The 27,046-nt window shown below is 65.3% G+C and overlaps 1 protein-coding gene across 1 annotated transcript; it reads left to right on the forward strand.

Moving 5' to 3' along the window:
• Positions 1–2,510: 2,510 nt before the first annotated feature.
• SYNGAP1 (synaptic Ras GTPase activating protein 1) lies at positions 2,511–26,659 on the forward strand (the record flags this gene model as incomplete). Its single annotated transcript, XM_084307104.1, is given in 19 exon segments — positions 2,511–2,532; positions 4,050–4,174; positions 5,023–5,128; positions 10,682–10,779; positions 12,919–13,040; positions 16,977–17,130; positions 17,223–17,321; positions 18,490–19,044; positions 19,964–20,108; positions 20,457–20,601; positions 20,674–20,910; positions 21,864–22,065; positions 22,476–22,651; positions 22,761–22,802; positions 23,546–23,618; positions 23,620–24,099; positions 24,101–24,379; positions 25,136–25,309; positions 26,444–26,659. Coding segments are annotated over 19 exon segments (3,450 nt in total).
• Between the last annotated feature and the right edge of the window lie 387 nt (positions 26,660–27,046).

Below are 27,046 nucleotides of genomic sequence, written 5' to 3' on the forward strand. Positions count from 1 at the left end.
GGGCCGGGAAGGGGGGGGCGGGGCCGCGCCTCCCACGCGCGGGGGCGCGCGCGCGCCTTGCACGCGCAGCCCCCTCCCCCCCCCCCCCTCCTTGCACACTCGCCCCCTGCCCCCTTTGCACGCGCGCCCGGGGCCCCCCCTTGCACACGCTCACCCCTTGCACGCTCACCCCGTGCACACGTGCTCCTTGCACACTCATTTGCACGCTCGTTCCTTGCACACTCGCCCCTTGCACACTCATTTGCACAGTCGCCCCCCTGCACACTCGCCCCTTGCACACTCGTTTGCACGCTCACCTTTGCACGCTCGCCCCCTGCACGCTCGCCTCGCCCGCTGCCGCTTGTGCAAGGCTCTTGCACACTCACCCCTTGCACACTCACCCCTTGCACACTCGCCCCTTGCACACTCACCCCTTGCACACTCGCCCCTTGCACACTCGTTTGCACACTCACCTTTGCACGCTCGCCCCCTTGCACGCTCGCCTCGCCCCCCTGCCGCTTGTGCAAGGCTCTTGCACGCCCGCCTCTTGCACACTTGCCCTGTGCACACTGGTGCCCGCCCCTTGCACGCTCACAGCCCCCCAGGGGGAACTGGGAGCTACTGGGAGGGCAATGGGAGCACTGGGGGCCGGTGTCCTGGGGGGTGCTGGGAGCACTGGGAGCACTGGGAAGGGAGCCAGAGGGACTGGGGGGGACTGGGGGGGACTGGGAGGGACTGGGAGACACTGGGATGGAGGCCAGGGAGGCACTGGGTTGGGGAACTGGGGCTGCTGGGAACACTGGGAGGTGCTGGGGGGGGACACTGGGAGCACTGGGATGGGGCACTGGGAGCTCGGGGGGCAACTGGGAGACACTGGAGGAGGGTGGGGGGACACAGTGGAAGCAATGGGAGCACTGGGGTGAGGAGACTGGGGGCACTGGGATGGGGACACAGGGGGCACTGGGGGCACTGGTGGCACTGGGAGCATTGGGATGGGGTTACTGGGGGCACTGGTGGCACTGGGAGCAGTGTGATGGGGACAACCAGGGCCACTGGGAGCACTGGGGGCATTGGGATGGGGACACTGGGAGCACTGGGAGCACTGGGACAGTGACACTGGAGGTACTGGAGACACTGGGGACGCTGGGATTGTGACACTGGGGGTACTGGGAGCACTGGGACAGTGGCACTGGGGTTACTGGGAGCAGTGGTGGCACTGGGGGCAGCCCTTAAAGGCGAAGCAGCCGCCACTGGTCCCATTCCCAGTGCCCCCCCCCCATTCCCAGTGTTCCCAGTCCCCCCCAATTCCCACTCCCCCCCTTTCCCAGTTCCCCCCCCATTCCCAGTATCCCCAGTACCCCTCCCATTCCCCAACTCCCAGTGCTCCCAGTATCCTCCCAATCCCAATTCCCCCCCATTCCCATTACCCCCTGCATTCCCAGTACACCCCATTCCCAGTGTTCCCAGTACCCCCACATTCCCAGTATTCCCAGTACCCCCCGATTTCCCCCGCTCCCAGTGTTCCCAGTATCCCCACATACCAGTTCCCCCCACATTCCCAGTGCTCCCAGTCCCCCTCATTCCCAGTCCTCCCCCCATTCCCAGTTCCCCTCCATTCCCAGTACCCCCAGTACCCTCTCTCCCAGTGATCCCAGTGCCCCCCCCATTCCCATTCCCCCCCCATTCCCAGTACCCCCCCATTCCTCCCATTTCCAGTGTTCCCAGTACCCCTCCCATTCCCATTCCCACCATTCCCCCTCTCCCAGTGATCCCAGTTCCCCCCCATTCCCATTACCCCCCCATTCCCACTACCCTCTCTCCCAGTGTTCCCCGTATCCCCCCATTCCCAGTTCTCTCCCATTCCCAGTGCCCCCCCCTTCCCAGTACCCCCAGTGCCCCCTCTCCCAGTGTTCCCAGTTCCTCCCCATTCCCAGTACTCCCTCTCCCAGTGTTCCCAGTCCCCCCCCATTCCCAGTACCCCCAGTACCCCCCTCTCCCAGTGTTCCCAGTGCCCCCAGTACCCCCTCTCCCAGCGTTCCCAGTGCCCCCCCCGTTCCCAGTATCCCCCCATTCTCAGTACCCCCCCCATTCCCAGTACCCCCCATTCCCCCCCCTCCCAGTGTTCCCAGTCCCCCCTAGTGCTCCCAGTACCCCCCCATTCCCAGTCCCCCCCCATTCCCAGTCCCCCCATTCCCCCTCTCCCAGTGTTCCCAGTCCCCCCCAGTGCTCCCAGTCCCCCCCCATTCCCACCCCCCCCCCATTCCCAATATTCCCAGTGCCCCCCCACTCCCAGTACCCCCCCTCCCCCAGTGCTCCCAGTCCCCCCCCCACCCCCCCCAAAAAAAAAAAACCTCCCCTCCCCCCCCCCCCTCCTGTCCCCCCCCCCCGGTGCCGGTCCCGCCCCCCCTCCTGTGTCCCTCCCCCGGCCTCCTGCCCCCCCCCCCTTTCTCCGCCAGCCCCCCCCCCGCCCCCCCCCCCCCCCATCCCCTCCCCGTTACCGGCGCCCGGGGGAAGCGCTCGGCGGCGGAGCCATGTCCTATGTCCCCTTCCGAGGTACGGGGGGGGGGGGGGGGCACCGGGAATTTGGGGAGGGGGCGACCCCCCCCGGGATGCCCCCGGTAAATTGAGGGGGGGGGGGGGAGGCTCCGGGGTGGGGCCGGGAGCGGCACCGGGGGCGGCGGCACCGGGGGTGGGGGGGGAAATGGGGGTGGGGGGGGGGGGTGGGGGGGTAAAAGGGGGGTGGGGGGGGGCACCGGGGGGGTGTCGGTACCGGGGGGGGGGGCTGGGAAGCGGGGGGATGGTGGCGGTTTGGTGATGGGAGCGGGGGAGGCCGGTACTGGGGGGGACTGGGATGGAGAGGGGGGGGTTACTGGGAGAGTGGGGGGGGGTTATTGGGAGAGGGGGGGGTGTTGGTAATGGGGGGGGGTGTTGGTAATGGGGGGGGGGTACTGGAAATTTGGGGGGGGGGTACTGGGAATGGGGGATGCTGGAAGAGGGGGATGCTGGTGCCAGGGGGGTACTGGGAGATACTGGGATTGAGGGGATAGCGGTACTGGGGGGGTACTGGTGCTGCGGGGGGGGTTACTGGTACCGGGGGGGGGGGATACTGGTACTGGGAGGGGGGATACTGGTGCTGGGGGGTTGATACTGGTGCTGGGGGGGTTGATACTGGTACCTAGTGGGGTTACTGGTAGCAGGATACTGGTGCCGGGGGGGTTACTGGTACCGCTGGCTGCTGGTATTGGGCTGATCTCTGAATGATCCCAGTACCGGGGGGGTGCCCGTACTGGGGATACTGGTACCGGGGGGATGTTTATGCTGGGGGGATCCCAGTACCAGGAGGTGGTTATACTGGGGGGTACTGGTACTGGGGGATGGCCATACTGGGGGATACTGGTACCGGGGAGATGCCAATACTGGAGGGATCTCAGTACCAGCAGATGCTTATACTGGGGCATACTGGTACCGGGAGATGCCCGTACTGGGGGATACTGGTACAGGGGGATGCTTATACTGGAGGGATCCCAGTACCAGCAGATGCTTATACTGGGGGATACCGGTACTGGGAGATGCCCATACTGGGAGATACCGGTACTGGGAGATGCTTATACTGGGGGATACTGGTACAGGGCGATGCTTATACTGGGGGATACTGGTACTGGGCGATGCTTATACTGGGGCGATACTGGTACTGGGGGCTGCTCATACTGGGCCATACTGGTACCGGGGGGGTTGCCTGTACTGGGGCGATACCAGTACCGGGGGATACCCATACTGGGGGGCACCGGTACGGGGGGCACCGGCACCAGTCAGGCCCGGGCTCGGCCTCCCCGACCCCCCCCCCGGTACCGGGGCCTGGAACCGGTACCGGGAATTTGGGGGGGGGGCAACATGGCCGTGGGTTTGGGGGGGGGCACCGGGCCCGGCCTGACCCAGTTGGAAACGGGGCCGAGCGGGGCCTGGCGCGCCCCCGGGGCCTGGCCTGGGGGGTGTTTGTGTGTGGGGGGGGATTATTTTTTTTGGGGGGGGGGGTTTGGGGTCCCCCCACTGACCCCCAGCCCCCCCCCCAGATGTGCGAGGAGCCCCCCTGGCCCGCGGGCCCTACGCGCCCCCCCCGGCCTACGAGCGGCCGCCCTGGAACCCCCGGTTCTGCATCATCTCCGGGAACCAGCTGCTGATGCTGGACGAGGAGGAGGTAAACTGGGGGGGGGACGCACGTTTTGGGGCGATTTCGGGCGGTTTTGGGGGTTTTAGAAAGGGGCATGGTTTGAGCTGTCTGGGCGCCCCCCCCCCCCCCTCCCGGTTCTGCATCGTGCTGCCGGTGCTGGCTGAGGAGGAGGCGAGCAGGGAGGGGGGGGGGCAACTTTTGGGGTGATTTTAGGCGTTTTTGGGGGTGATTTTTGGCGATTTTGGGGTTTGGGGTGAAAGAAGGGGGTCCAATAAAACCCGTGGGGGTGTCTCTCTTCCCCCTCCCCCCCCCAAATTTTGCAGCACCCCCCAGGAACCAGCTGCTGGTTCTGGCTGAGGAGGAGGCGAGCGGGGGGGGGGGGGGGGGGGGGGGGGGGCAACTTCTGGGGCGATTCTAGGCAATTTTGGGGGTGATTTTTGGCGATTTTTGGGTTTGGGGTGAAGGAGGGGGGTCCATTTAAATCCGTGGGGGTGTCTCTTCCCCCTCCCCCCCCCAAATTTTGCAGCACCCCCAGGAACCAGCTGCTGGTGCTGGCTGAGGAGGAGGAGTGTGGGGAGGGGGGGGGGGCAACTTTTAGGTCGATTTTGGGTGGTTTTGGGGGTGATTCGGGGCGATTTTGGGGTTTGGGGTGAAAGAAGGGTGTCCAATAAAACCCGTGGGGGTGTCACCCCCCCCCAAAAAAAAAAATTTTCCATCACCCCCATGAACCAGCTGCTGCCGGCTGAGGAGGAGGCGAGCAGGGAGCGGGAGTGGAGGGGGGGGGGGGGGGAGGGCAAGATTTGGGGCGATTCCGGACGATTTTGGGGCCGGGGGGGGCCCGAACTGATGGCGGGGGGGGGGGGATCCTTTCGCAGATCCACCCGCTGCTCATCCGGGACCGCCGGGGCGAGCCGTGCCGGAGCAAGCTGCTGCGGCGCACCGTCAGCGTGCCGGTGGAGGGGAGGCCGCCGGGAGAGCACGGTACCGGGGAGGGGGGGGGTGGGGGGGTCACCGGGAAATTTGGGGGGGGGGGGGGGGGCACACACATGGTGTCCCCCCCCCCCCCACCCCTTTTTCCAGCTGCCATCCCATAATACCCGGCCCAGAGGCGCGCGGGTGCTCGGCAACGGTTGCTGGGGAAACCCCAACCCCCCCCCACCGGGTGTGTGTGGGGGGGGGAGGCGCTGTCCCTTTGGTGTCCCCCCCCCCCCCCTAAATAAATGGTGGGGACAGCGGGGGTGGCACCTGGGGACAGTGTGGGCCTCGTGTCCCCGATGCCCATGGTGGCACCCGTCCCTGTGTCCCCATGGTGGTGGCACCCGTGTCCCCAAATCCCATGGTGGCACCCGTGTCCCCATGTCCCCAAATCCCATGGTGGCACCCATGTCCCCCATGGTGGTGGCACCTGTCCCCATGTCCCCAGTTCATGGTGGTGGGCACCTGTGCCCATGTCCCCAACCCCCATGGTGGCACCCGTGTCCCCAAACCCCATGGTGGCAGCACCCATGGTCCCCATGTCACCAATTCATGGTGGTGGCACCTGTGTCCCCATGTCCCCAACCCCCATAGTGGCACCTGTGTCCCCAGCCCCTGGTGGTGGCACCTGTCCCCATGTCCCCATGGGGGTGGCACTCATGTCCCCATGTCCCCAACCGCTATGGTGGCACCCATGTCCCCATTCCTGGTGGTGGCACCCATCCCTGTGTCCCCAACACCCATGGTGGCACCTGTCCCCATGTCCCCAATTCATGGTGGTGGCACCCGTGTCCCCATGTCCCCAACCCCCATGGTTGGCACCCATCCCTCTGTCCCCGTGTCCCCATGGTGGTGGCACCCGTGTCCCCAACCCCCATGGTGGTGGCACCTGTGTCCCCATGTCCCCATTCCTGCTGGTGGCACCTGTGTCCCCATGTCCCCAACTCATGGTGGTGGCACCCATGTCCCCATGTCCCCATTCCTGGTGGTGCCACCCATCCCAGTGTCCCCAACACCCATGGTGGCACCTGTCCCCGTGTCCCCATGGTGGTGGCACCCATGTCCCCAATCCCCACAATGGTCCCCATGTCCCCATTCCTGGTGGTGGCACCCATGTCCCCACGTCCCCAACCCCTGCTGGTGATGCCCGGTGCCACCGCTGTCCCCAAAACCCGGGGGGGGGCACCTGGGGGCCACCTGTCCCCTGTCCCCTGTCCCTGCCCCCTGTCCCTGTCCGCTGGGGGGGGCACCGGGTGCCCGAGGCCACCCCGTGTCCCCTTTTGGTGTCCCCATCCCCGTGGGTGTCACAGGGGGGGGGACGGGGTTTTTTTTTTTTTGGGGGGGGGGCCGGACCCCGCTGGTGGCGCCGCCCCTCCCCCCCCCAGCCCCTCCCCCGCTTCCTCCGGCGTTAAAAAAAGCGCCAGCGCCGCGTCACCATGGCGACGGTGACAGCGGGGGGACGCGGCCACCGCCACCGCCACCGGGACCGCCACCGCCACCACCCGTGTCACCGGGGCCACCAGCGACACCTGCGCTGTCCCCACGGTGCCACCAGTGCCACCACTGCTGCCGCTGGCACTGCCACCAGTGCCACCATCATTGCCACCATATCAGTGCTACCAGTGCCACCAGTGTCACCACCACTGCCATCATCAGTGCTACCACTGCCACCACCACTGCCACCACCACCGCCACCAGTGCCACCAGCACTGCCACCACCAACTGCCACCAGTGCCACCAGTGTCACCATCACTGCCATCATATCACTGCCACCAGTGCTATCATCACTGCCACCACCACTGCCATCACTGCCACCACCAGTGCCACCACCAGTGCCACCAGTGTCACCATCACTGCCACCATATCACTGCCACCAGTGCCACCAGTGCCACCATCATTGCCACCACCGCTGCCACCACCATTGCCATCACTGCCACCACTGTCACCACCGCTGTCACCATATCACTGCCACCAGTGCCACCACCATTGCCACCAGTGCCACCAGTGCCACCACCGCTGGTGCCACCGCAGCCACCCCTGTCCCCGCCACCGGACCCATGGCAGTGGCACTGCCACCAGCAGGGACGTGTCCCCCTCGCCCCGCTGTCCCCACGCTGCCACTTGTGGTGGGTGACGTCCCCAACCCCCCGGTGTCCCCTCACACCCCCGGTGTCCCCAAAGTCACCCCAGTATCCCCTCGGTGTCCCCCCGGTGTCCCCACATTGATCCCAGTGTCCCCCCCAGTGTCCCCAGTGTCCCCCTGGTGTCCCCACACACTCGGCACCCCCCAAATCCCCCCATGTCCCCCTGTCCCCCCCATTGTCCCCCCATTGTCCCCTATTGTCCCCCCCACTGTCCTGTATGTTCCCTGGTGTCCCCTCCCCCTGTACCCCATGTCCCCCCCACTGCCCCCCCAGTGTCCCCCCATGTCCCCCCCATGTCCCCATTGCCCCCCCCATGTCCCCCTGTCTCCCCCATTGCCCCCATGTCCCCCCCCATTGTCCCCCATGTTCCCCCCATGTCCCCCTGTCCCCCATTGTCCCCACTGTCCCCATTGCCCCCCTATTGCACCCCCATGTCCCCCCATGTCCCCCCTGTCCTCCCATTGTCCCCACTGTCCCCCATGTCCCCCCATGTCCCTCCCTGCCCCCCATGTCCCCCCCATGTCCCCCATTGCCCCCCATTGCCCCCTCCTGCCCCCCCTGCCCCAAAATTGCCCGCCATATCCCCCTGTCCCCATATTGTCCCCACTGTCCCTTCCCCCCACCATGTCCCCCATTGCCCCCCCATGTCCCCCCCATGTCCCCCCCATGTCCCCCCCATGTCCCCCCCATGTCCCCATTGCCCCCCCATTGTCCCCTCCTGCCCCCCCTGCCCCAAAATTGCCTCCCTGTCCCCCCCTGTCCCCCCATGTCCCCCCCATGTCCCCATGTCCCCCCCATGTCCCCCCCATGTCCCCATTGTCCCCCCTGCCCCCCCTTCCCCCCATCCCCCCCCCTCCCCCCTCCCCCCTCCACTCCCCCCCTCCCCCTCCCCGCTCGGCGTTACCGGGGGCGTGGCCCCGTCTCCATGGCAACGCCGCGCGCCGAGCCCCGCCCCCTCCCCCAGACCACGCCCCCTCCCCCCCTCTTCCCCCCCCCCCCCCCCTCCCCGGGCCGGGCGGCGCCGCGCGCGCCCGAGGTGAGTGCGGAGGGGGGGGGGGGAGGGGGAGGAGGGAAGGGGGGGGGGGCTGCGCGCGCACGCGCGGCGGGGGCGGAGCGAGCGCGGGGGCGCGCACGGGGCAGCGGCACCGGCCCGGGAGCGGCGGCGGCGGCGGCGGCGCGGGAGAAGCTGGTGGCGGGGGGGGGGGAGGGAGGAGAGGAAAAAAAAAAAAACCAAAAAACGGCGAGTGTGCAACGGGGGGGGGCGGGGAGGGGGTGTGCGCGTGCACGCGAGTGTGAGCGAGGGGTGGGGGGGGGGGCGGCGGGAGCGTGCGCGGAGCACCGGGAGCGTGCACGGAGATTTGGGAGAGGGGGGGGGGGGAGCGTGCAAGGGGTGAGTGTGCAAGGGGTGAGTGTGCAAGGGGGGTGAGTGTGCAAGGGGGGGTGAGTGTGCAAGGGGTGCATGCTTGCAGGGGTGCCCGTGCGCGTGCACAGCCTGCAGGGGGGTTGCTGAGCGTGCACGGGGCTGTGGTGAGCGTGCAAAGCAGGGAGCGTGCACGGCTCCGGGCGTGAGTGTGCATGGCTCCGCCGGGGAGCGTGCCCGGCCGCAGGGGCGAGTGTGAGCGTGCCCGGCTCTGGGGGTGAAAAGGAAGGGGGGGGGGGGGGGGGGCTGAGTGTGCACGGCGCTGAGCGTGCGCGTGCACGGGGCAGGCTATGGCTCGGTGGTGAGGGCCGGCGTGCACGGCCTGGGGCGAGCGTGCACGGCCCGGGGGCTGCCTTGTGCACGGCGAGCGTGCAAGGCTCCGGAGGCTTGAGCGGGAGCGTGCATGGCCCTGCGGGGAGCGTGCACGGCCGGCGAGCCAGCGTGCAAAGGCTCCGGGGGGTGAGCGTGCAAAGCTCCGGGGCTGAGCGTGCAAAGCTCTAGGGGTGAGCGTGCAAAGCTCTAGGGGTGAGCGTGCAAAGCTCCAAGAGTGAGCGTGCAAAGCTCTAGGAGTGTGTGCAAAGCTCTAGGGGTGAGCGTGCAAAGCTCTAGGGGTGAGCGTGCAAGGCTCCAGGGGTGAGTGTGCAAAGCTCCGAGTGTGCAAAGGCTCCGGGGGTGAGTGTGCAAAGCCCTAGGGGTGAGTGTGCAAAGCTCCGAGCGTGCAAAGCCTCCGGGGCTGAGCGTGCAAGGCTCACGAGGCCGAGTGCGAGCGTGCATGGCCCGTGCCGAGCGTGCAAGGCTCCGGGGGTGAGTGTGAGCGTGCCCGGCTCCACGTGCGCCAGCGCCTGAGCGTGCCCCCGCTCCCCCCCCCCCCCCACCCCCACCCCCCCCCAAAAATCCTCCCCCCCGCTCCCCCTCCCCCTCCCCCCTCCCCCAGCGTCGTGGTGCCCCCCCCCCCGCGCCCCCGTGCCCCCGGCACGCGCGTGTGCAAGGCCGGCGGGGATGCGGCTGCCCCCGGCCCGCTCCCCCCCGGGCACCCGCGGGCCTCGCGGGGGGGCCCCGGGGCGCCCCTAGGGTCAGGAGGCGCCATGTGGGGCCCCCCCCCAGCCGGGCCCCCCCTGGGCGCTTCGGGGCACCCTGGGGCCCCCCCCCCGGCACCCGCCTCAGCCTGGAGGGCGGCAGCAGGACCGTGGCCGGTAGGAAAATTTGGGGGGGGGGGGGGGGGATTTTTGGGGGAGGAGGGGGGGGTTATGGGGGTATTGGGGGGGTTTTGGGGGGTTTAAGGGGGTTTAAGGGGGTTTTGGGGGGGGGTTATGGGGGTTTGGGGGGGGGGAGGTACCGGGGAGGAGTTAAGGGGGGGGGGTAAGGGGATATGGGGGGGGCAGAGTTAAGGGGGTCCCAAGGCCAGGGGCAGAGTTAAGGGGATTTTTTTTTTTGGGGGGGGGAGCAGAGTTAAAGGGGGTTTTGGGGGGGTAGAGTTAAGGGTTTTTTATTTGGAGGGGGGCTGAGTTTGGGGGACCCCAGGGCTGGGGGCAGAGTTAGGGGGGATATTTGGGGGGGGCAGAGTTTGGGGGGGGGCAAAGTTAAGGGGATTTGGGGGGGGGCGGGGGCAGAGTTTAGGGGGTCCCTAAGAGTTAAGGGGATTTTTTTTGGGGGGGGGGCAAAAGGGGACCCCGGCGATGGGATGGGGTGACAGCTGGGGGAGGGGGGATGGAGAGAAACCAGGGCCCCCCCCCAAGCCCCCCCCCTACCCTTGTGTGTCCCCCTATGTGTGTGTGTGTCCCCCATGTCCCCCCCACCCCATATCATGCCCCCCCCCCCCCCCCAAATGATGCCTGGGTCCCCCCCCAGCGCCCACCCCATCCCCCAGGGAGCAGGGGGTGGGTTGATGGGGGGGAGGGGGGGGGTGGGAGGGCCGTGGGGTCCCCCTGTGTGTGTCCGTGCCCCCCCCCCCGTGTCCCCGCTGTCCCCTCAGGGCCCTGTCCCCCCCCCCCCCAGATTACCACGGCGGCCGCTCCCGCAGGAAGAGCGTCCCCGGGGGGAAGCAGTACAGCATCAACATGGACGCCCCGCCCGCGCCCCCCTTCCGGCCCTCGGTGAGCCCCCCCCCCACACTCCCCCCCCCCACCACCACCTCGCACACGCGTGTGCCCGGCCCCGACACGCCTGGTGCCGCGGTTGCCCCGTCCCGCACACGCGTGTCGCCCGCGGGTACGGCGTCCCCAACACGCGTTAGCGCATCCTGAACACGTGTGTTGCCGTGGTTACCCCGTCCTGAACACGCTTGTTGCCATGGTTACCACATCCTGAACACGCGTGTTTCCATGGTTACCCCACCCTGAACATGTATGTTGCCGTGGTTACCCCCGTCCTGAACATGTCTCGCCATGGTTACCCCATCCCGCACATGTATGTTGCTATGGTTACCCCATCCTCAACACGTGTGTTGCCATGGTTACCCCATCCCGAACATGTATGTTGCCATGGAAACCTGTCCTCAACACGCCTGTCGCCATGGTTACCCCATCCTCAACACGCCTGTCGCTATGGTTACCCCACCCTGAACATGTATGTTGCTTCCCTGTCCTCCTGAGCACGCCTGTTACCATGGTTACCGCATCCCGCACACGCCTGTTGCCGTGGTTACCCCGTCCTTAGCACGTGTCGTCATGGTTACCCCATCCTGAACACGCCTGTTACCATGGTTACCCCATCCTGCACACGCCTGTTGCCGTGGTTACCCCCGTCCCGAACACGCCTGTTGCTATGGTTACGGTGTCGCCGTGGTTGCTGTGTCCCCCACACGTGTGTCGCCGTGGTGACCCGCTCCCGTTGCCATGGTTACCCGGGCTGTACGCCGTCGCCGTGGTTACCCCGCCCCGCACACGCCTGTCGCCGTGGTTACCGCAGCCCCGCGTTGCCATGGTTACGCTCCTCCTGCACACGTGTTGCCCTCGTCGAGCACATGCCTGTTGCCGTGGTTACCATCACCCCGTCGCCATGGTTACCCCCGTCACGGCGCCGTGGGTACCCCACACATCCGTGTTGCCGTGGTTACACGCCTGTTACCGTGGTTACCCATCCGTGCACATCCGTGTTGCCATGGTTACCCAGTCGTTACACCCCTGTTGCCATGGTGACACACGCTATCACCACGGTTACACGCCTGTCACCCCGTCACCCCCGCCTTCCCATGCATGTTGCCATGGTTACACAGCCACATCGCCGTGGTTACCCAGCGTTACAGCCATGGCACCACGGCCACACGCCTGTTGCCATGGTTACCATCAATGTCACCACGGTTACACGCCTGTTATCATGGCTACCCATCCGTGCACATCCATGTTACCATAGTTGCACGCCTGTTGCCACAGTCACCCATCTGTGCACATCCATGTCACCGCAGCTACACGCCTGTTGCCATGGTTACTCATCCGTGCACATCCATGTCACCACGGTTCCATGCCTGTTACCATGGTTACCCATCACATCACCACGCCTACACGCCTGTTGCCATGGTTACCCATCCATGTTACCATAGTTACATGCCTGTTGCCACAGTTACCCATCCGTGCACATCCATGTCACCGTGATTACACGCCTGTTACCATAGTTACCCATCCATGTTACCATAGTTCCATGCCTGTTGCCATGGTGACCCATCCATGCACATCCATGTCACCACGGCTACATGCCTGTTACCATGGTTACCCATCACCTCCCCATGATTACACGCCTGTTGCCATGGTTACCCATCAATGTCACCACGGGTTACACGCTTGTTACCATGGTGACCCATCCGTGCACATCCATGTCACCACAGTTACACGCCTGTTACCACGGTTACCCATCCCTGTCACCGCGGTTACACGCCTGTTGCCATGGTTACCCATCGTGCACATCCATGTCACCGCAGCTACATGCCTGTTGCCGTGGTTACCATCAATGTCACCACGGCTACACGCCTGTTGCCATGGTTACCCATCCATGTCACCGTGATCACACGCCTGTTGTCGCGGTGACCCATCCCCTCCCCCCGGCTCCACGCCTGTACCCAGTCTCCCACCACCTCCACGCCCCCCCATTTCCCATCCTCACCCTCCCATCCCCACGGTGCCCCCCCTGGTCCCCCCGGTGCCCCCCGGTGTCCCCCCCCGGTGTCCCCCCGGTGCCCCCCGGTGTCCCCCCCGGTGCCCCCGGTGCCCCCGCTTGCCCTCAGCCGCCCTGTACCCCAGCAAGGCTTCCTGAGCCGCCGCCTGAAGAGCTCCATCAAGCGCACCAAGAGCCAGCCCAAGCTCGACCGCACCAGCAGCTTCCGGCAGATCCTGCCCCGCTTCCGCAGCGCCGACCACGACAGGTGGGGGGACACCGCGGGGACACCCCCCCGGGGACACCGCCAGACCCCCCGGGGACAGCAGCAGCCCCCCCTCTCCCCTCCCCTCCCCTTCCTTCCCCTCCCCGGACACCCGCGCGTCCCCTCCGGGACAATGACATCTCGCCCTTGGGGTCACCGTCATCCCCCCCCGGGACACCAACACCCCCCCCTGGGACACCAACAGCCCCCCCAGGACACCCACACCCCCCTTGGGGACACCTACACCCCCCCCAGGACACCTACACCCCCCTTGGGGTCACCTACACCCCCCCTGGGGTCACCAGCAGCCCCCTTGGGACACCTACACCCCCCCCCAGGACACCAACAACCCCCCTGGGGTCACCAACAGCCCCCTTGGGGACACCACGACCCCCCTGGGGACATCAACACCCCCCCCCCAGACACCAACATCCCCCCTTGGGGACACCACAGCCACCCCCAGGGATGTCACAGCCCCCCCCCAGGGACACCATAGCCCCCCCCCCACCCTTCCTGGGATGTCACCCCCCTGGGGATGTCACCCCTCGGGATGTCACCCCCCCCACTCCTGGGGTGTCACCTTTCTGGGATGTCACCCCCCCCTGGGATGTCACCACCCCCCTGGGATGTCACCTTTCTGGGATGTCACCCCCCCCCGGGATGTCACCTTTCTGGGATGTCACCACCCTCCTGGGATGTCACCTCTCTTGGATGTCACCCCCCCCTGGGATGTCACCTTTCTGGGATGTCACCCCCCCGGGATGTCACCACCCCCCCTGGGATGTTCCCGTCCTGGTTTGGGGACGCCGTGGGGGCGGTGTCACTGTGCAGGTGGCAGCGGGGAGGTTTGGGGACAGCCCTGGGATGGGGACACTTTCGGTCCCCGGGTGGCACCACGGTGGGTGTAGGGACAGCCCCGCTTCCCCCCCAGTGTCCCCAAACCAGGGGACAAGCCCCGCTCCCCTGGTGGCACGGGGACAGCTCTGTGCCAAGTGTCCCCAGGCTCTGCGTGGAGGGGACAGGTCCGGGTGTTCTGCTGGGCACGGGGGACAACCCCGCCACGGGGTCCCCGATGTCCCCAAATGTCCCCACGTGGGGCACGTCCCTAGTGTCCCCCATGTGGGGTGGTCCCCAGTGTCCCCAACATCCCCATGTGGGGCAGGTCCCCAACGTCCCCAGTGTCCCCAATGTCCCCATGTGGAGTGGTCCCTGGTGTCCCCAATGTCCCCCTGTGGGGCACGTCCCCAGTGTCCCCAAGGTCCCCATGTGGTGGAGTGGTCCCCAGTGTCCCCAACTTCCCCAAGTGGGGCAGGTCCCCCAATGTCCCCAATGTCCCCAAGGTCCCCATGTGGAGTGGTCCCCGGTGTCCCCAATGTCCCCATGTGGGGCAGGTCCCCAATGTCCCCCAACATCCCCCTGTGGGACATGTCCCTAATGTCCCCAACGTCCCCAAGGTCCCCATGTGGGGCAGGTCCCCAGTGTCCCCAATGTCCCCAACATCCCCATGTGGGGTGGTCCCCCAGTGTCCCCCAATGTCCCCATGTGGGGCAGGTCCCCAAGGTCCCCATGTGGGGTGGTCCCCAATGTCCCCAAGGTCCCCATGTGGGGCAGGTCCCCATGTCCCCATGTGGGGTGGTCCCCGGTGTCCCCCAGGTCCCCAATGTCCCCAATGTCCCCATGTGGGGCACGTCCCTAATGTCCCCAACGCCCCCACCCAGGGCACGTCCCCGTTGTCCCCGTTGTCCCCGTTGTCCCTGCCTGGGGCGGGTCTCCCTACCCCGTCCCCTCCTCTTTGGGGACACTTTGGGGACCGGGCAGGTGGCAGGCGGTGCCGGTGCCGTTTATAGCCCGGAGCCGGTGGGTGGGAGCCGGGCGCAGGATCCGGCCTGGCACCGGGCCCGGTGGCACCGTCACCGTCACCGGCGTCACCGCCACCCATGGGGTACGGCCCCGGGGAGAGGGGGGTGGCGGGGATCCCGTGTGTGTCCCCCCCCGGGATGTCCCTTGTCCCCAGGGAGATGACGGCCAGGAGGTGGCGGCTCCTGGCCCTGGGTGCCCAGAGGTGGGTTGCCTCGTCCCCAGGGGTGTCCCTTGTCCCCAGGGGTGTCCCTTTGTCCCCATGGGTGTCCCTTTGTCCCCGGGGGGGTTTTCTCGTCCCCATCCTGCCGGGTGGTCCCCAAGGGGGATGTCCCTTGTCCCCTGCTGCCCATGGCATCCCTCATCCCCGCGGCTGGTCCCCCTTGGTGGGGGATGTCCCTGTCCCCATAGGGGATGTCCCTGTCCCCTCACCCCATAGAGGATGTCCCCTGTCCCCATAAGGGATGTCCCTGTCCCCTCACCCCATAGAGGATGTCCCCTGTCCCCATAAGGGATGTCCCTGTCCCCTCACCCCATAGAGGATGTCCCTGTCCCCATAAGGGATGTCCCTTGTCCCCTTGCCCCATAGGGGATGTCCCTCACCCCATAGGGGATGTCCCCTGTCCCCTCACCCCATAGAGGATGTCCCTGTCCCCATAGGGGATGTCCCCTGTCCCCTCACCCCATAGAGGATGTCCCCTGTCCCCATAGGGGATGTCCCCTGTCCCCTCACCCCATAGAGGATGTCCCTGTCCCCATAAGGGATGTCCCCTGTCCCCTTGCCCCATAGGGGATGTCCCCTGTCCCCTCACCCCATAGAGGATGTCCCTGTCCCCTCACCCCATAGGGGATGTTCCCTGTCCCCATAGGGGATGTCCCCTGTCCCCTGTCCCCATAGGGGATGTCCCCTGTCCCCTCACCCCATAGAGGATGTCCCTGTCCCCATAAGGGATGTCCCCTGTCCCCTTGCCCCATAGGGGATGTCCCCTGTCCCCTCACCCCATAGAGGATGTCCCTGTCCCCTCACCCCATAGGGGATGTTCCCTGTCCCCATAGGGGATGTCCCCTGTCCCCTGTCCCCATAGGGGATGTCCCCAGTCCCCTCACCCCACAGAGGACACCCCTTACCCTCACCCCCCACGGGGACACCCTGGGGGCTCCCCTATCCCCTGCACCGGGCGATCCGGGTGATTTTTTCTTATTTTATTTTTTATTTTTTTTTTAATTTTTTTTCGCGGTGGTGCCGGTGCCGGTGGTGGTGGTGGTGGTGGTGGTGGTGGTGGTGGTGGTGGTGGTGGTGGTGGTGGTGGGGGCCGCCTCTCGCCGGGGTATTTTTATCCGCGCCGCCCCCGCGTGCGCTCGGTGCCGGTGACACGGTGACGGTGACGGCGGCCGCGGGGACGTGGGGACGTGGCGAGGCCGCTGCTTACGCAGCCCCGGGGATAAATTTAGCGCCCGGGGGCGGCTCACCTGCGCCAGCTGCACCGTGCCGGAGGGGGGGGGACACACGCAGGACCAATTTTGGGGTGCTACGTGCCTGGGTTTCCCCCCCCCCCCCCCCCACCGCCCCCCTCCCCTTTTTGGGGAGTCCCGCATCCGTTCGGGGAGTCCCCCGTCCGCTTCGGGTTGGGGGTGGGGGGCTCCCCGGATGCCCACGGAGAGGGGTGGGGGGGCTCCCACCGTCATGTCCCCCTCCCTCCCTCCCTCCCCATGTCCCCCCCCCCTCCCAAGCCCTGACTCTGTCTCTCTCTGTCCGTCCCGACGCCGCGGACGCGCCCCCAGGTCCCGCGCGGATGCCCCAGGTACCCCCCCCCCACCGCCGCCAACACCGCCGCCACCCCCCCACCCCCCCACTCGCATGCCACCCCCCCCCCCCATACACACTGCCACCACCAACCCCGGGCACCCCCGACCCCAACCCCACCCCAAAAAAAACCCCCAACCCCCTCCCACCACCACCACCGCCGCCACCCGCCTCCCCTTTACCCCCAAATCCGCCGTCCCCTCCCTTACTCCCCCGAAACTCCCCGACCCCAAACCGCGTCCCCCACCCCGAGCGTCCCCCCCGCCGCGTCCCCGCAGGGCCCGGTTGATGCAGAGCTTCAAGGAGTCGCACTCGCACGAGTCGCTGCTGAGCCCCAGCAGCGCGGCCGAGGCGCTGGAGCTCAACCTGGACGAGGACTCCATCATCAAGGCGGTCCACAGCAGCATCCTGGGGCAGGAGTTCTGCTTCGAGGTAAAAATGACCCCCCCCCGAGCCCCCCCGAGGTGTCCCCGCGGTGGTGGCCCCCCCCCGTCGTGGTCACCGTCCCCTCGCCCTCCCCGCAGGTCACCACCGCCTCGGGGACCAAGTGCTTCGCGTGCCGCTCGGCTGCTGAGCGGGATAAATGGATCGAGAACCTGCAGAGGGCCGTGAAGCCCAACAAGGTGGGGTGGTCGACCTCCTCTGTGGGGGTGGTCACTGGTGGGGATGGGGGCGGTCAACTGGTGGGGCTGGTTGACAGCGGGGGCTGGAGATGGTCAACTGGTAGGGATGGGGGTGGTCAACTGGTGGGGATGGTCACTGGTGGGGCTGGGGGTGGTCAGCTGGTGGAGATGGGGGTGGTCAACTGGTGGGGATGGGGGTGGTCAATTGGTGGGGCTGGCTACTGGTGGAGATGGGGATGGTCAACTGGTGGTGATGGTCACTGGTGAGGATGGGGGTGGTCAACTGGTTGGGATGGAGATGGTCAACTGGTGGGGATGGGGGTGGTCAACTGGTGGGGATGGTCATGATGGTCACTGGTGGGGATGGGGGTGGTCAACTGGTGGTGATGGTCAACTGGTGGGGCTGGGGGTCATCAACTGGTGGGGATGATCAACTGGTGGGGATGGGGGCAGTCAGCTGGAGGGGATGGTCGACAAGGGGGCTGCAGACAGTCAACTGGTAGGGCTGGAGATGGTCAACTGGTAGGGATGGGGGTGGTCAGCTTGGTGGTGACAGTCAACTGGTGGAGATGGGGGTGGTCAACTGGTGGGAATGGTGACCTGGTGGGGATGGGGGTAGTCAACTGTTTGGGATGGTCAACTGGTGGGGCTGGAGATGGTCAACTGGTGAATGGACATGGTCAACTGGTGAATGGACATGGTCAACTGGTGGATATGGTCACCTGGTGGGGATGGGGACGGTCAACTGGTGAATGGACATGGTCAACTGGTGGATATGGTCACCTGGTGGGGATGGAGATGGTCAACTGGTGAATGGACATGGTCAACTGGTGGATATGGTCACCTGGTGGGGATGGAGATGGTCAACTGGTGGGGATGGGGACAATCAACTGTTGAGGATGGAGATGGTCAACTGGTGGACATGGTCAACAAGTGGGGCTGGGGACGGTCACCTGGTGGGGCTGGCCAACTGGTGGGAATGGAGCTGGTCAACTGGTGGCGATGGGGATGGTCACCTGGCCTGGATGGATCTGGTCCCCTAGCGGGGGTGCAGACGGTGACTGGTGGAGCCGGCCATCGGGTGGAGATGAGGGTGGTCACCTGGTGACCCCATACCCCACAGCCAGCTGTCCTCATCCCCGGCTGTCCCTTCCCCTTCCCCCCCCAGGACAACAGCCGGCGGGTGGACAACGTGCTGAAGCTCTGGGTGATCGAGGCGCGGGACCTGCCCCCCAAGAAGCGCTACTACTGCGAGCTGTGCCTGGACGACATGCTCTACGCCCGCACCACCAGCAAGGCGCGCACCGACAACGTCTTCTGGGGCGAGCACTTCGAGTTCAACAACCTGCCGGCCGTCCGCACCATCCGCCTGCACCTCTACAAGGACACCGACAAGAAGCGCAAGAAGGACAAGAGCAACTACGTGGGGATGGTGAGCATCCCCATCGCCAGCGTCACCGGGCGGCACTTCGCCGAGCAGTGGTACCCCCTCAGCCAGCCCAGCGGCAGCAAGAGCAAGGCCGGCTGCCCGGCCCTGCGCGTCAAGAGCCGCTTCCAGACCATGAGCATCCTCCCGATGGAACTCTACAAGGAGTTCGCCGAGTACGTCACCAACAACTACCGGATGCTCTGCGCCGTGCTCGAGCCCGTGCTCAGCGTCAAGAGCAAGGAGGAGGTGGCCTGCGCGCTGGTGCACATCCTGCAGAGCACCGGCAAGGCTAAGGTGGGGTGGGGGGGGACGGAGGGAGGGGTGGAGAGAGGATGGAGGAGGGGGGGGGGAGTGGTGATGGGTGGGTGGATGGAGGGAGGGAGGGAGGGAGGGAGGGAGGGAGGGATGGGTGGATGGGTGGGTGGATGGATGGATGATGGATGGATGGATGGATGGATGGATGGATGGATGGATGGATGGATGGATGGATGGGTGGGTGGGTGGATGCATGGATGGATGGATGGATGGATGGATGGATGGATGGACGGACGGATGGACGGATGGATGGATGGATGATGGATGGATGGAGGAGGGATGGAGGGATGGAGGAGGGATGGAGGGCAGGCATAGGGAGATGGATGAAGCATGGATAGAGGACAGATATGTGGAGGACTGATGGATGGAGGGATGGATGGATGGATGGATGGATGGATGGATGGATGGATGGATGGATGGATGGATGGAGCATACGCATGGAAAATGGAGGGAGGAGGGATGGCAAAGGATGGACAGATGAGGGAAAAATGATTATGGATGGAGAACAGCTGGAGGATGAATGGAGGACTGGCACGTGGAGGATGGATGAACGGAGCGGAGGGTGGATGAATGGATGGAGGATGGAGAGGGATGAATACAGGACAGATGAAGCAAGGATGGATGGGTTTATGGAGGATGGACGGAGCACAGGTGGAGTACAGATGGATGAGAGATGGAGGACAGGACAGATGGGTGGGCAGCAGATGGATGGATGGATGGATGGATGGATGGATGGATGGATGGCAGCTGAATGGGGGACAGAAGGATGGACAGAGGACAGAGAGATGGAGAACGGAGGGCTGGCTGGCGGGGCAGAAGATGGAGGTGGGACAGAAACATGCGGGGAGGGTGGGCTGGGCGCGGGTGGGCGCTGGGCTGCCCTGACGGCCATGGGCAGGACTTCCTGTCGGACATGGCCATGACGGAGGTGGATCGCTTCATGGACCGGGAGCACCTGATCTTCCGGGAAAACACCCTCGCCACGAAAGCCATAGAGGAGTACCTGAAACTCATCGGCCAGAAATACCTCAAGGATGCCATTGGTGAGCCCCACCGGTGCTTGGGGTCCTTGTTGCAGGCAGGGCCCCACTGGCCTGGCGGTGGGACGGTGAGTTGTCCCCATACATGGCCATGACACTACTGGCATGACCAGGGGATGGTTGGATGGTCCCGTGCCGTAGCCGTGTCCCCGCTGCAGTGGCCTGGCCATGGGAAGGTTGGGTGGTCCCTTCTTTAGGGGCATGGTGGTCCTTCCTCATGGCCATATCCACATCGGGGTGCTCTGGCTGTGGGACGCCCGAGTTGTCCCTTCTCGGGGCCACGTCCCCAGCGGGGTGGCCTGGCTGTAGGACATCGGGGTGACCCCCGCTCTTGTCCCCGTCCCCCCGCAGGCGAGTTCATCCGGGCGCTGTACGAATCGGAGGAGAACTGCGAGGTTGACCCCATGAAGTGCTCGGCCTCCACCTTGGCCGACCACCAGGCCAACCTCCGCATGTGCTGCGAGCTCGCCCTCTGCAAGGTGGTCAACTCGCACTGGTGAGTCCCCGGGGGGCTGGGGACATCCCCCGGTGTCCCCACCGCGGGATCCTGACCGTGTCCCCCCCCCAGCGTGTTCCCACGGGAGCTGAAGGAGGTCTTCGCCTCGTGGCGGCTGCGGTGCGCCGAGCGGGGCCGCGAGGACATCGCCGACCGGCTGATCAGCGCCTCGCTCTTCCTGCGGTTCCTTTGCCCCGCCGTGATGTCCCCCAGCCTCTTCGGCCTCATGCAGGAGTACCCTGACGAGCAGACTGCCCGTACCCTCACCCTCATCGCCAAGGTCATCCAGAACCTGGCCAACTTCACCAAGTGAGAAGCCGGAGGGGGGAGAAAAGAGGGGTGGTGGTGGGCAAGAGTGGTCGGATGGGTGGGGAACGGAGGGAAGGTGGATCTGAAGGTCTGCGGGTGGATGGTGTGGTAGGTAGACAAAGGGAAAATGGATGGGTGAGGTGCTGGGTGGATGGAAGGAAGGATGGATGATGGGTGGATGGATGATGGATGGATGGATGGGTGGTTGGATGGATGGAAGGATGAGCAAGATGCACAGAAGACGGATAAATGGATGGAATATGGAAGGACCGGTTGATGGATAATGAGTGGAAGGTAGATGAGAGATTTGGCAGATGAGTTGGATGGAGTTGGAAGACAAATAGAGATAAGATGGGTGAGTTGGATGGAGGGAAGCCAGGCAGATGGAGATAAGATGGGTGGGTGAGCTGAGGGGTGATGGAGAGAAGATGGATGAGTTGGTGGACAGAAAATGGACAGACGCAGATGGATGAGTTATTGGGTGAATGGATGAGAAGATGGATGAGTATAGAAGATGAACAGGGAGAAGTTGGATGAGTTGATGGAGATGAATAGATAGAATGAAGGCGGATGAGTTATTGGATGAATGGATGAGAAGATGGACGAGTTGATGGGTGATACATGGAAGATGAGTGGTGGTGGATGGAGGGGAGATGGGGATGGGATGGATGGGTGGATGGATGGGTGGATGGATGGATGGATGGATGGATGGATGGAAGGAAAAGGCTTATGGATGGGTTGGATGGAAGAAAGATGGATGAAAGACGGAGGGAAGAGTTTGCAGATGGATGGAGAACAAATGGAAGAGGAGCTGGTTGAAGGTCAGACGTGGCTTTATGACCAGACGACTAGAAGCCAGAGGGACAGAAGGGACAGGGAGCAGCACGCGGGGCCAGCGGTGGGGCCAGCTGGTGGTGGGGAGAGTGGAGACCCCTCTGAGCACCCGCCCGCAGGTTTGGCAGCAAGGAGGAGTACATGGCCTTCATGAATGAATTCCTGGAGCTGGAGTGGACCAGCATGCAGCAGTTCCTCTACGAGATCTCCAACCTGGACACCCTCACCAACAGCACCAGCTTCGAGGGCTACATCGACCTGGGCCGCGAGCTCTCCACCCTGCACGCCCTCCTTTGGGAGGTCATGTCCCAGCTCAGCAAGGTACCCGGGACATCTGGGTGCTCTCCTGGGTGCTCATCAGGGACCTGGGTGCCTTGGTCTTCGCCTGGGTGCTCATCGGGGACCTGGGTGCCTTGGTCCACCCCGTGGGATGTTCTGGGGTCTTGGACATCTGGCTACCACTGGGAGGACATTTTGGGGTCCCAACCGCCCGTGCAACCCTCAGGGGCCATGGTGGGTTCCCGTGCCCCCCTTTTAGGAAGTCATTTTGGGGTCCTACCACCCCACGTTCCCCAAGGACCTCTTTTGGGGTCTCATCCACTTGCGTGTCCCCCGAGGGGAGGTCACTGGGGGTCCCATCAACCCATGCCCTCCTGGGGAGGAGGTCACTGGGATTCTGGGGGGTGGGATTTGGGGGAAAAAGGGGGAGTCACGGACGACTTCCTTCCCAGGAGGCCCTTCTGAAGCTGGGCCCGCTGCCCCGGCTGCTGACGGACATCAGCGTGGCCCTGCGCAACCCCCACCTGCAGCGGCAGCCGAGCCAGGGGGAGCGGCTGCCCCCCAAGGGGCTGGTGCTGCGGGGACCCTCGGCCGACCTCCAGCCCTACCTCGTCCGTGACCTCAACAGGTGGGGACCCCCGAGAGGCCCCTCTGTGTCCCCCCACTCTCCCATGGGTGCCCCCACCTCCTGCCCCACCGTGGGGGTCCCCATGGTCACCCGTTGTCTGTCCCCACAGCTCTGTTGACCTCCAGTCCTACATGGTGCGGGGCCTTAACAGGTGGGTGATGGGGTGGGGTGGGGTGGAAATGGGGATGGGGTGGGATGGGATGGGATGGGATGGGATGGGATGGGATGGGATGAAAATGGGGATTGGGTGGGATGGGATGGGATGGGATGGGAATGGGGATGGGAATGGGGATGGGATGGGATGGGGTGGGATGGGATGAAAATGGGGATGGGAATGGGATGGGATAGAGATGGAGTTAAGGTTGGGGATGGAGATGGGATGAGAATGGTGCTGGAAATGGGGTTGGAGATGGGATAGAAATGGATGAAGCTGGAGATGGGATTGGGGATGGGGATGGGATGGGATTGGGGGTGGGGATGGGGATAGGATGGGAATGGAATAGGATGAGATGGAGATGGGGATGGGGATGGGATAGAAAGGTTTGGGGATGAGAAATGGGGTGGAGATGGAGATAGGGATGAGGTAGAAATGGGGATGGGATGGGGATGGAGATGGAATAGGATGGGATGGGAATGAGAATGGGGCTGGAGATGGGGCTGGAGACAGGGATGAAGTAGAAATGTGGATGGGATGGAGATGGGGTGGGGATGGGACGGGGATGGAGAAGGGATGGGCACCGCCTGAAGACCCCCATCTGGGCCATCCCTGGGGTGTGTCCCCACCCCAAGCGGACCCAGCTCCATCCCTCCTCTCCCTCCCACCCTCCTTGGGGACCCCTCCTGGTGGTCGTCCCCCCCCTTTCCCCCCAACCCTTCCCTTTGCCCCCTCCCCAGCTCCATGGAGGTGCCGCGCCTGCCCTCCCCGCCGCAGGAGAAGGGGCCGCCGGAGGTGCTGGTGCTGAGCCGCCCCCCCCCTCGCCCGCTCCTCGCCCGCTTACTGCACCAGCAGCTCGGACCTGACGGAGCCGGAGGGGGGGCGAGCTCTGGGGGTGGGCAAGAGCGTCTCCATGCTGGACCTCCAGGATGGCCGCGTGGACAGCGTCCCCAGCCTGCCCGCCGAGCTGCTGGCCGCCGCCGGGGGTCCAGCCCCAGGGGGTGGCGGGGGGCTTCGTCCCGGTCGCCTCTCCCAGGGCAGCGCCTCCAGCTTGGCCCCCCCCCGTTTAGGGGTGCCGGAACCCGGGGGGCCGCAGCTGCGGGTGCCCCTCTCTTTCCAGAACCCCCTCTTCCACCTGGCGGCCGACGGCCCCCTGCGTCCCGAGACAGGTGGGGGGAGCGAGGGGCCCTTCGCCCCCCCCTTGCACGGGTACAGCAAGAGCGAGGAGCTGGCTGCGCCCCCCCCCAAGCACATCACCCACAGCCACAGCTATAGCGACGAGTTCGCCCGGCCGGGGGGGGGACTTCAGCCGGCGGCAGCTCTCCCTGCAGGACAGCCTGGCCCCCCCCCAAATCACCATCGGGGCCCCCCCGCCACCCACCCCCCGGGGAGCCCGGGCAGGGAAGGGTGGGGGGCAGGGGCCGGCGGCCCTGGGGGTGCCCTCCAAACCACGGCCGGCCAGCGGGAACCTGCTGGCGTCCCCCGAGCCCACCTACGGGCCCCCCCGGTCCCGGCAGCCCTCCCTGGCCAAGGAGGCGTCGGTGGCTGGGATGAAGCCACCGGTCACCAAGCAGGTGGGGATGGGGGGGGACATGTGGGGGGCGTGGGGATATGGGGGGCTTAGGGGGTGTGGGGGAACAGGGGACAGATGGGACATGGGGTTATGGGGGACATGGGGGCATGGGGGACATGGGGGGGGTGTGGGGACATAGGGGACAGCTGGGACATGGGGTTCTGGGGGACATGGGGGCATGGGGGACATGGGGGGAGCATGGGGACATAGGGGACAGCTGGGATATGGGGCTATGGGGGACATGGGGGGGGCATGGGGACATGGGGCTATGGGGGACATAGGGGTGTGGGGGACATGGGGGGGCGTGGGGACATAGGGGACATCTGGGATATGGGGGACATAGGGACATGGAGGACATGGTGGGGGCATTGGGGGCGTGAGGACATGGGGGACAGCTGGGACATGGGGTTATGGGGAACATAAGGACATGAAGGAAATGATGGGGACATGGGGGACATTGGGATATGGGGGACATAGGGACATGAGGGAACGGGGAGGACATAATGGGGACATGGGGGAACAGGGAGGATGTAATGGGGACATGGGAGACAACTGGGATGGGGGGTGATATAGGGACACGGAGGGATACCAGGACATGGGGGGCACGATGGGGACATGGGATGAGGGACGTGGGGGATATAGGACAGGGGCGTGGAAATACGGGGGTGATGGGGGACATGGGGTGGACACGGGGACATGGTGGGGATGGGGACACAGGGTTGGGGGGGGTCCCATCCCGTTTGTGCTCCCCCCCCAGGCCTCACAGACGCCGTCGACGCTGAACCCGGTGATGCCGGCGGCCGAGCGCACGGTGGCCTGGGTGTCCAACATGCCGCACCTCTCGGCCGACATCGAGAGCTCCCACATCGAGCGCGAGGAGTACAAGCTCAAGGAGTACTCCAAGTCCATGGACGAGAGCCGGCTGGACCGGGTAGGGCCACCCGCGGGACCCGCTGGGTTTTTAGGGTGATGTGAGGGCATAGGGGTTCAGCATTTAGGGTGGCAGGGGTCCCGAGGACCCAAGGTGTCCCCGTGAGGTTGACCCAGGTGTCCCCATGGGGTTGACCAGGCATCCATGCATCACCATGGGGTTGACCCAAGGTGTCCCCATGGGGTTGACCCAAGCATCCCCATGGGATTGACCCAGGTGTCCATATATCTCCATGGGGTTGACCCAGGTGTCCATATGTCCTCATGGGATTGACCCAAGCATCATCATTGTGTTGACCCAAGCATCTTCATGGGGTTGACCCAGGTGTCCCCATGGGGTTGACCCAGGCGTCCATGTGTCCCCATGGGGTTGACCCAGTTGTCCCCATGGGGCTGACCAGGCATCCATGGGGTTGACCCAAGGTGTCCTCATGGAGTTGACCCAAGCATCCGCATGGGGTTGACCTAGGCGTCCCCATGGGGTTGACCCAAAGAGTCCCCAGGGGTTTGACCAGGTGTCCATATGTCCTCATGGGGTTGACCCAAGCATCCCCATGGGGTTGACCTAGGCGTCCCCATGGGGTTGACCCAAAGAGTCCCCAGGAGGTTGACCAGGTGTCCATATGTCCCTGTGGGGTTGACCCAAGCATCTCCATGGGGTTGACCCAAGCATCCCCATGGGGTTGACCTAGGTGTCCCCATGGGGTTGACCCAAGAGTCCTCAGGGGGTTGACCCAAGAATCTCCATGGGGTTGACCCAGGTGTCCCCATGGGGCTGACCAGGCATCCATGTGTCCCCATGGGGTTGACCTAGGTGTCCCCATGGGGTTGACCCGAAGTCCCCAGGGGGTTGACCAGGCATCCATATGTCCCCATGGAGTTGACCCAAACATCCCCATGGGGTTGACCCAAGAATCCTCAGTGGGTTGACCCAAGAGTCTCCATGGGGTTGACCAGGCAACCCCATGGGGTTGACCCAAGTGTTTACTGGGTTGACCAGCTGTCCCCACGGGTTTGACCCAGGCTCCTGGGTCTTGCTTTTGGTGTGTGTGTGTGGGGGGGGTCCTGGGTGCGGTGGCGGCGGCGGGGGGGTGCGGGGGGGCCCCCAGGCGCCCTGCAGTGTGCGCTGTGGCAGGTGAAGGAGTACGAGGAGGAGATCCACTCGCTGAAGGAGCGGCTGCACATGTCCAACCGCAAGCTGGAGGAGTACGAGCGGCGCCTGGTGTCGCAGGAGGAGCAGACGAGCCGCATCCTGCTGCAGTACCAGCACCGCCTGGAGCAGAGCGAGAAGCGCCTGCGGCAGCAGCAGGCCGAGAAGGACTCGCAGATCAAGAGCATCATCGGCAGGTGAGGGAGGGACCCGGCCGGGGGGGGGCAGGGGGAGATTTCGGGGAGGTTGTTGGGGGTGTGGGGGGTGGAGAGGGGTAGAGGGGGTTTGGGGATAAGGGAGGGGGGAGTAAAGGGGGTGGGGGATGGATGGGTGTAGGGGGGTGTTGGATAGGGGGGTGTAGGATATGGAGCATATGGGGACATAGGGGGACATGGGGGACGTAGAGGGGAACGTATATGTTCCATATATGACATGGAACACATGGGGACACACCGGGGCAGAGAGGGACATGGAACATAGGGACATGAGGAGCATAGATGGACATGGAACATATGGGGACATGGGGTGGCATAGAGGGACATGGGGGACATAGAAGGACATGGGACATAGGGGGACATGGGGGACGTA

The sequence above is a fragment of the Netta rufina genome (genome assembly GCF_964035555.1).
Source record: "Netta rufina genome assembly, contig: SCAFFOLD_151, whole genome shotgun sequence".
In the NCBI taxonomy this organism is placed as follows: domain Eukaryota; kingdom Metazoa; phylum Chordata; class Aves; order Anseriformes; family Anatidae; genus Netta; species Netta rufina.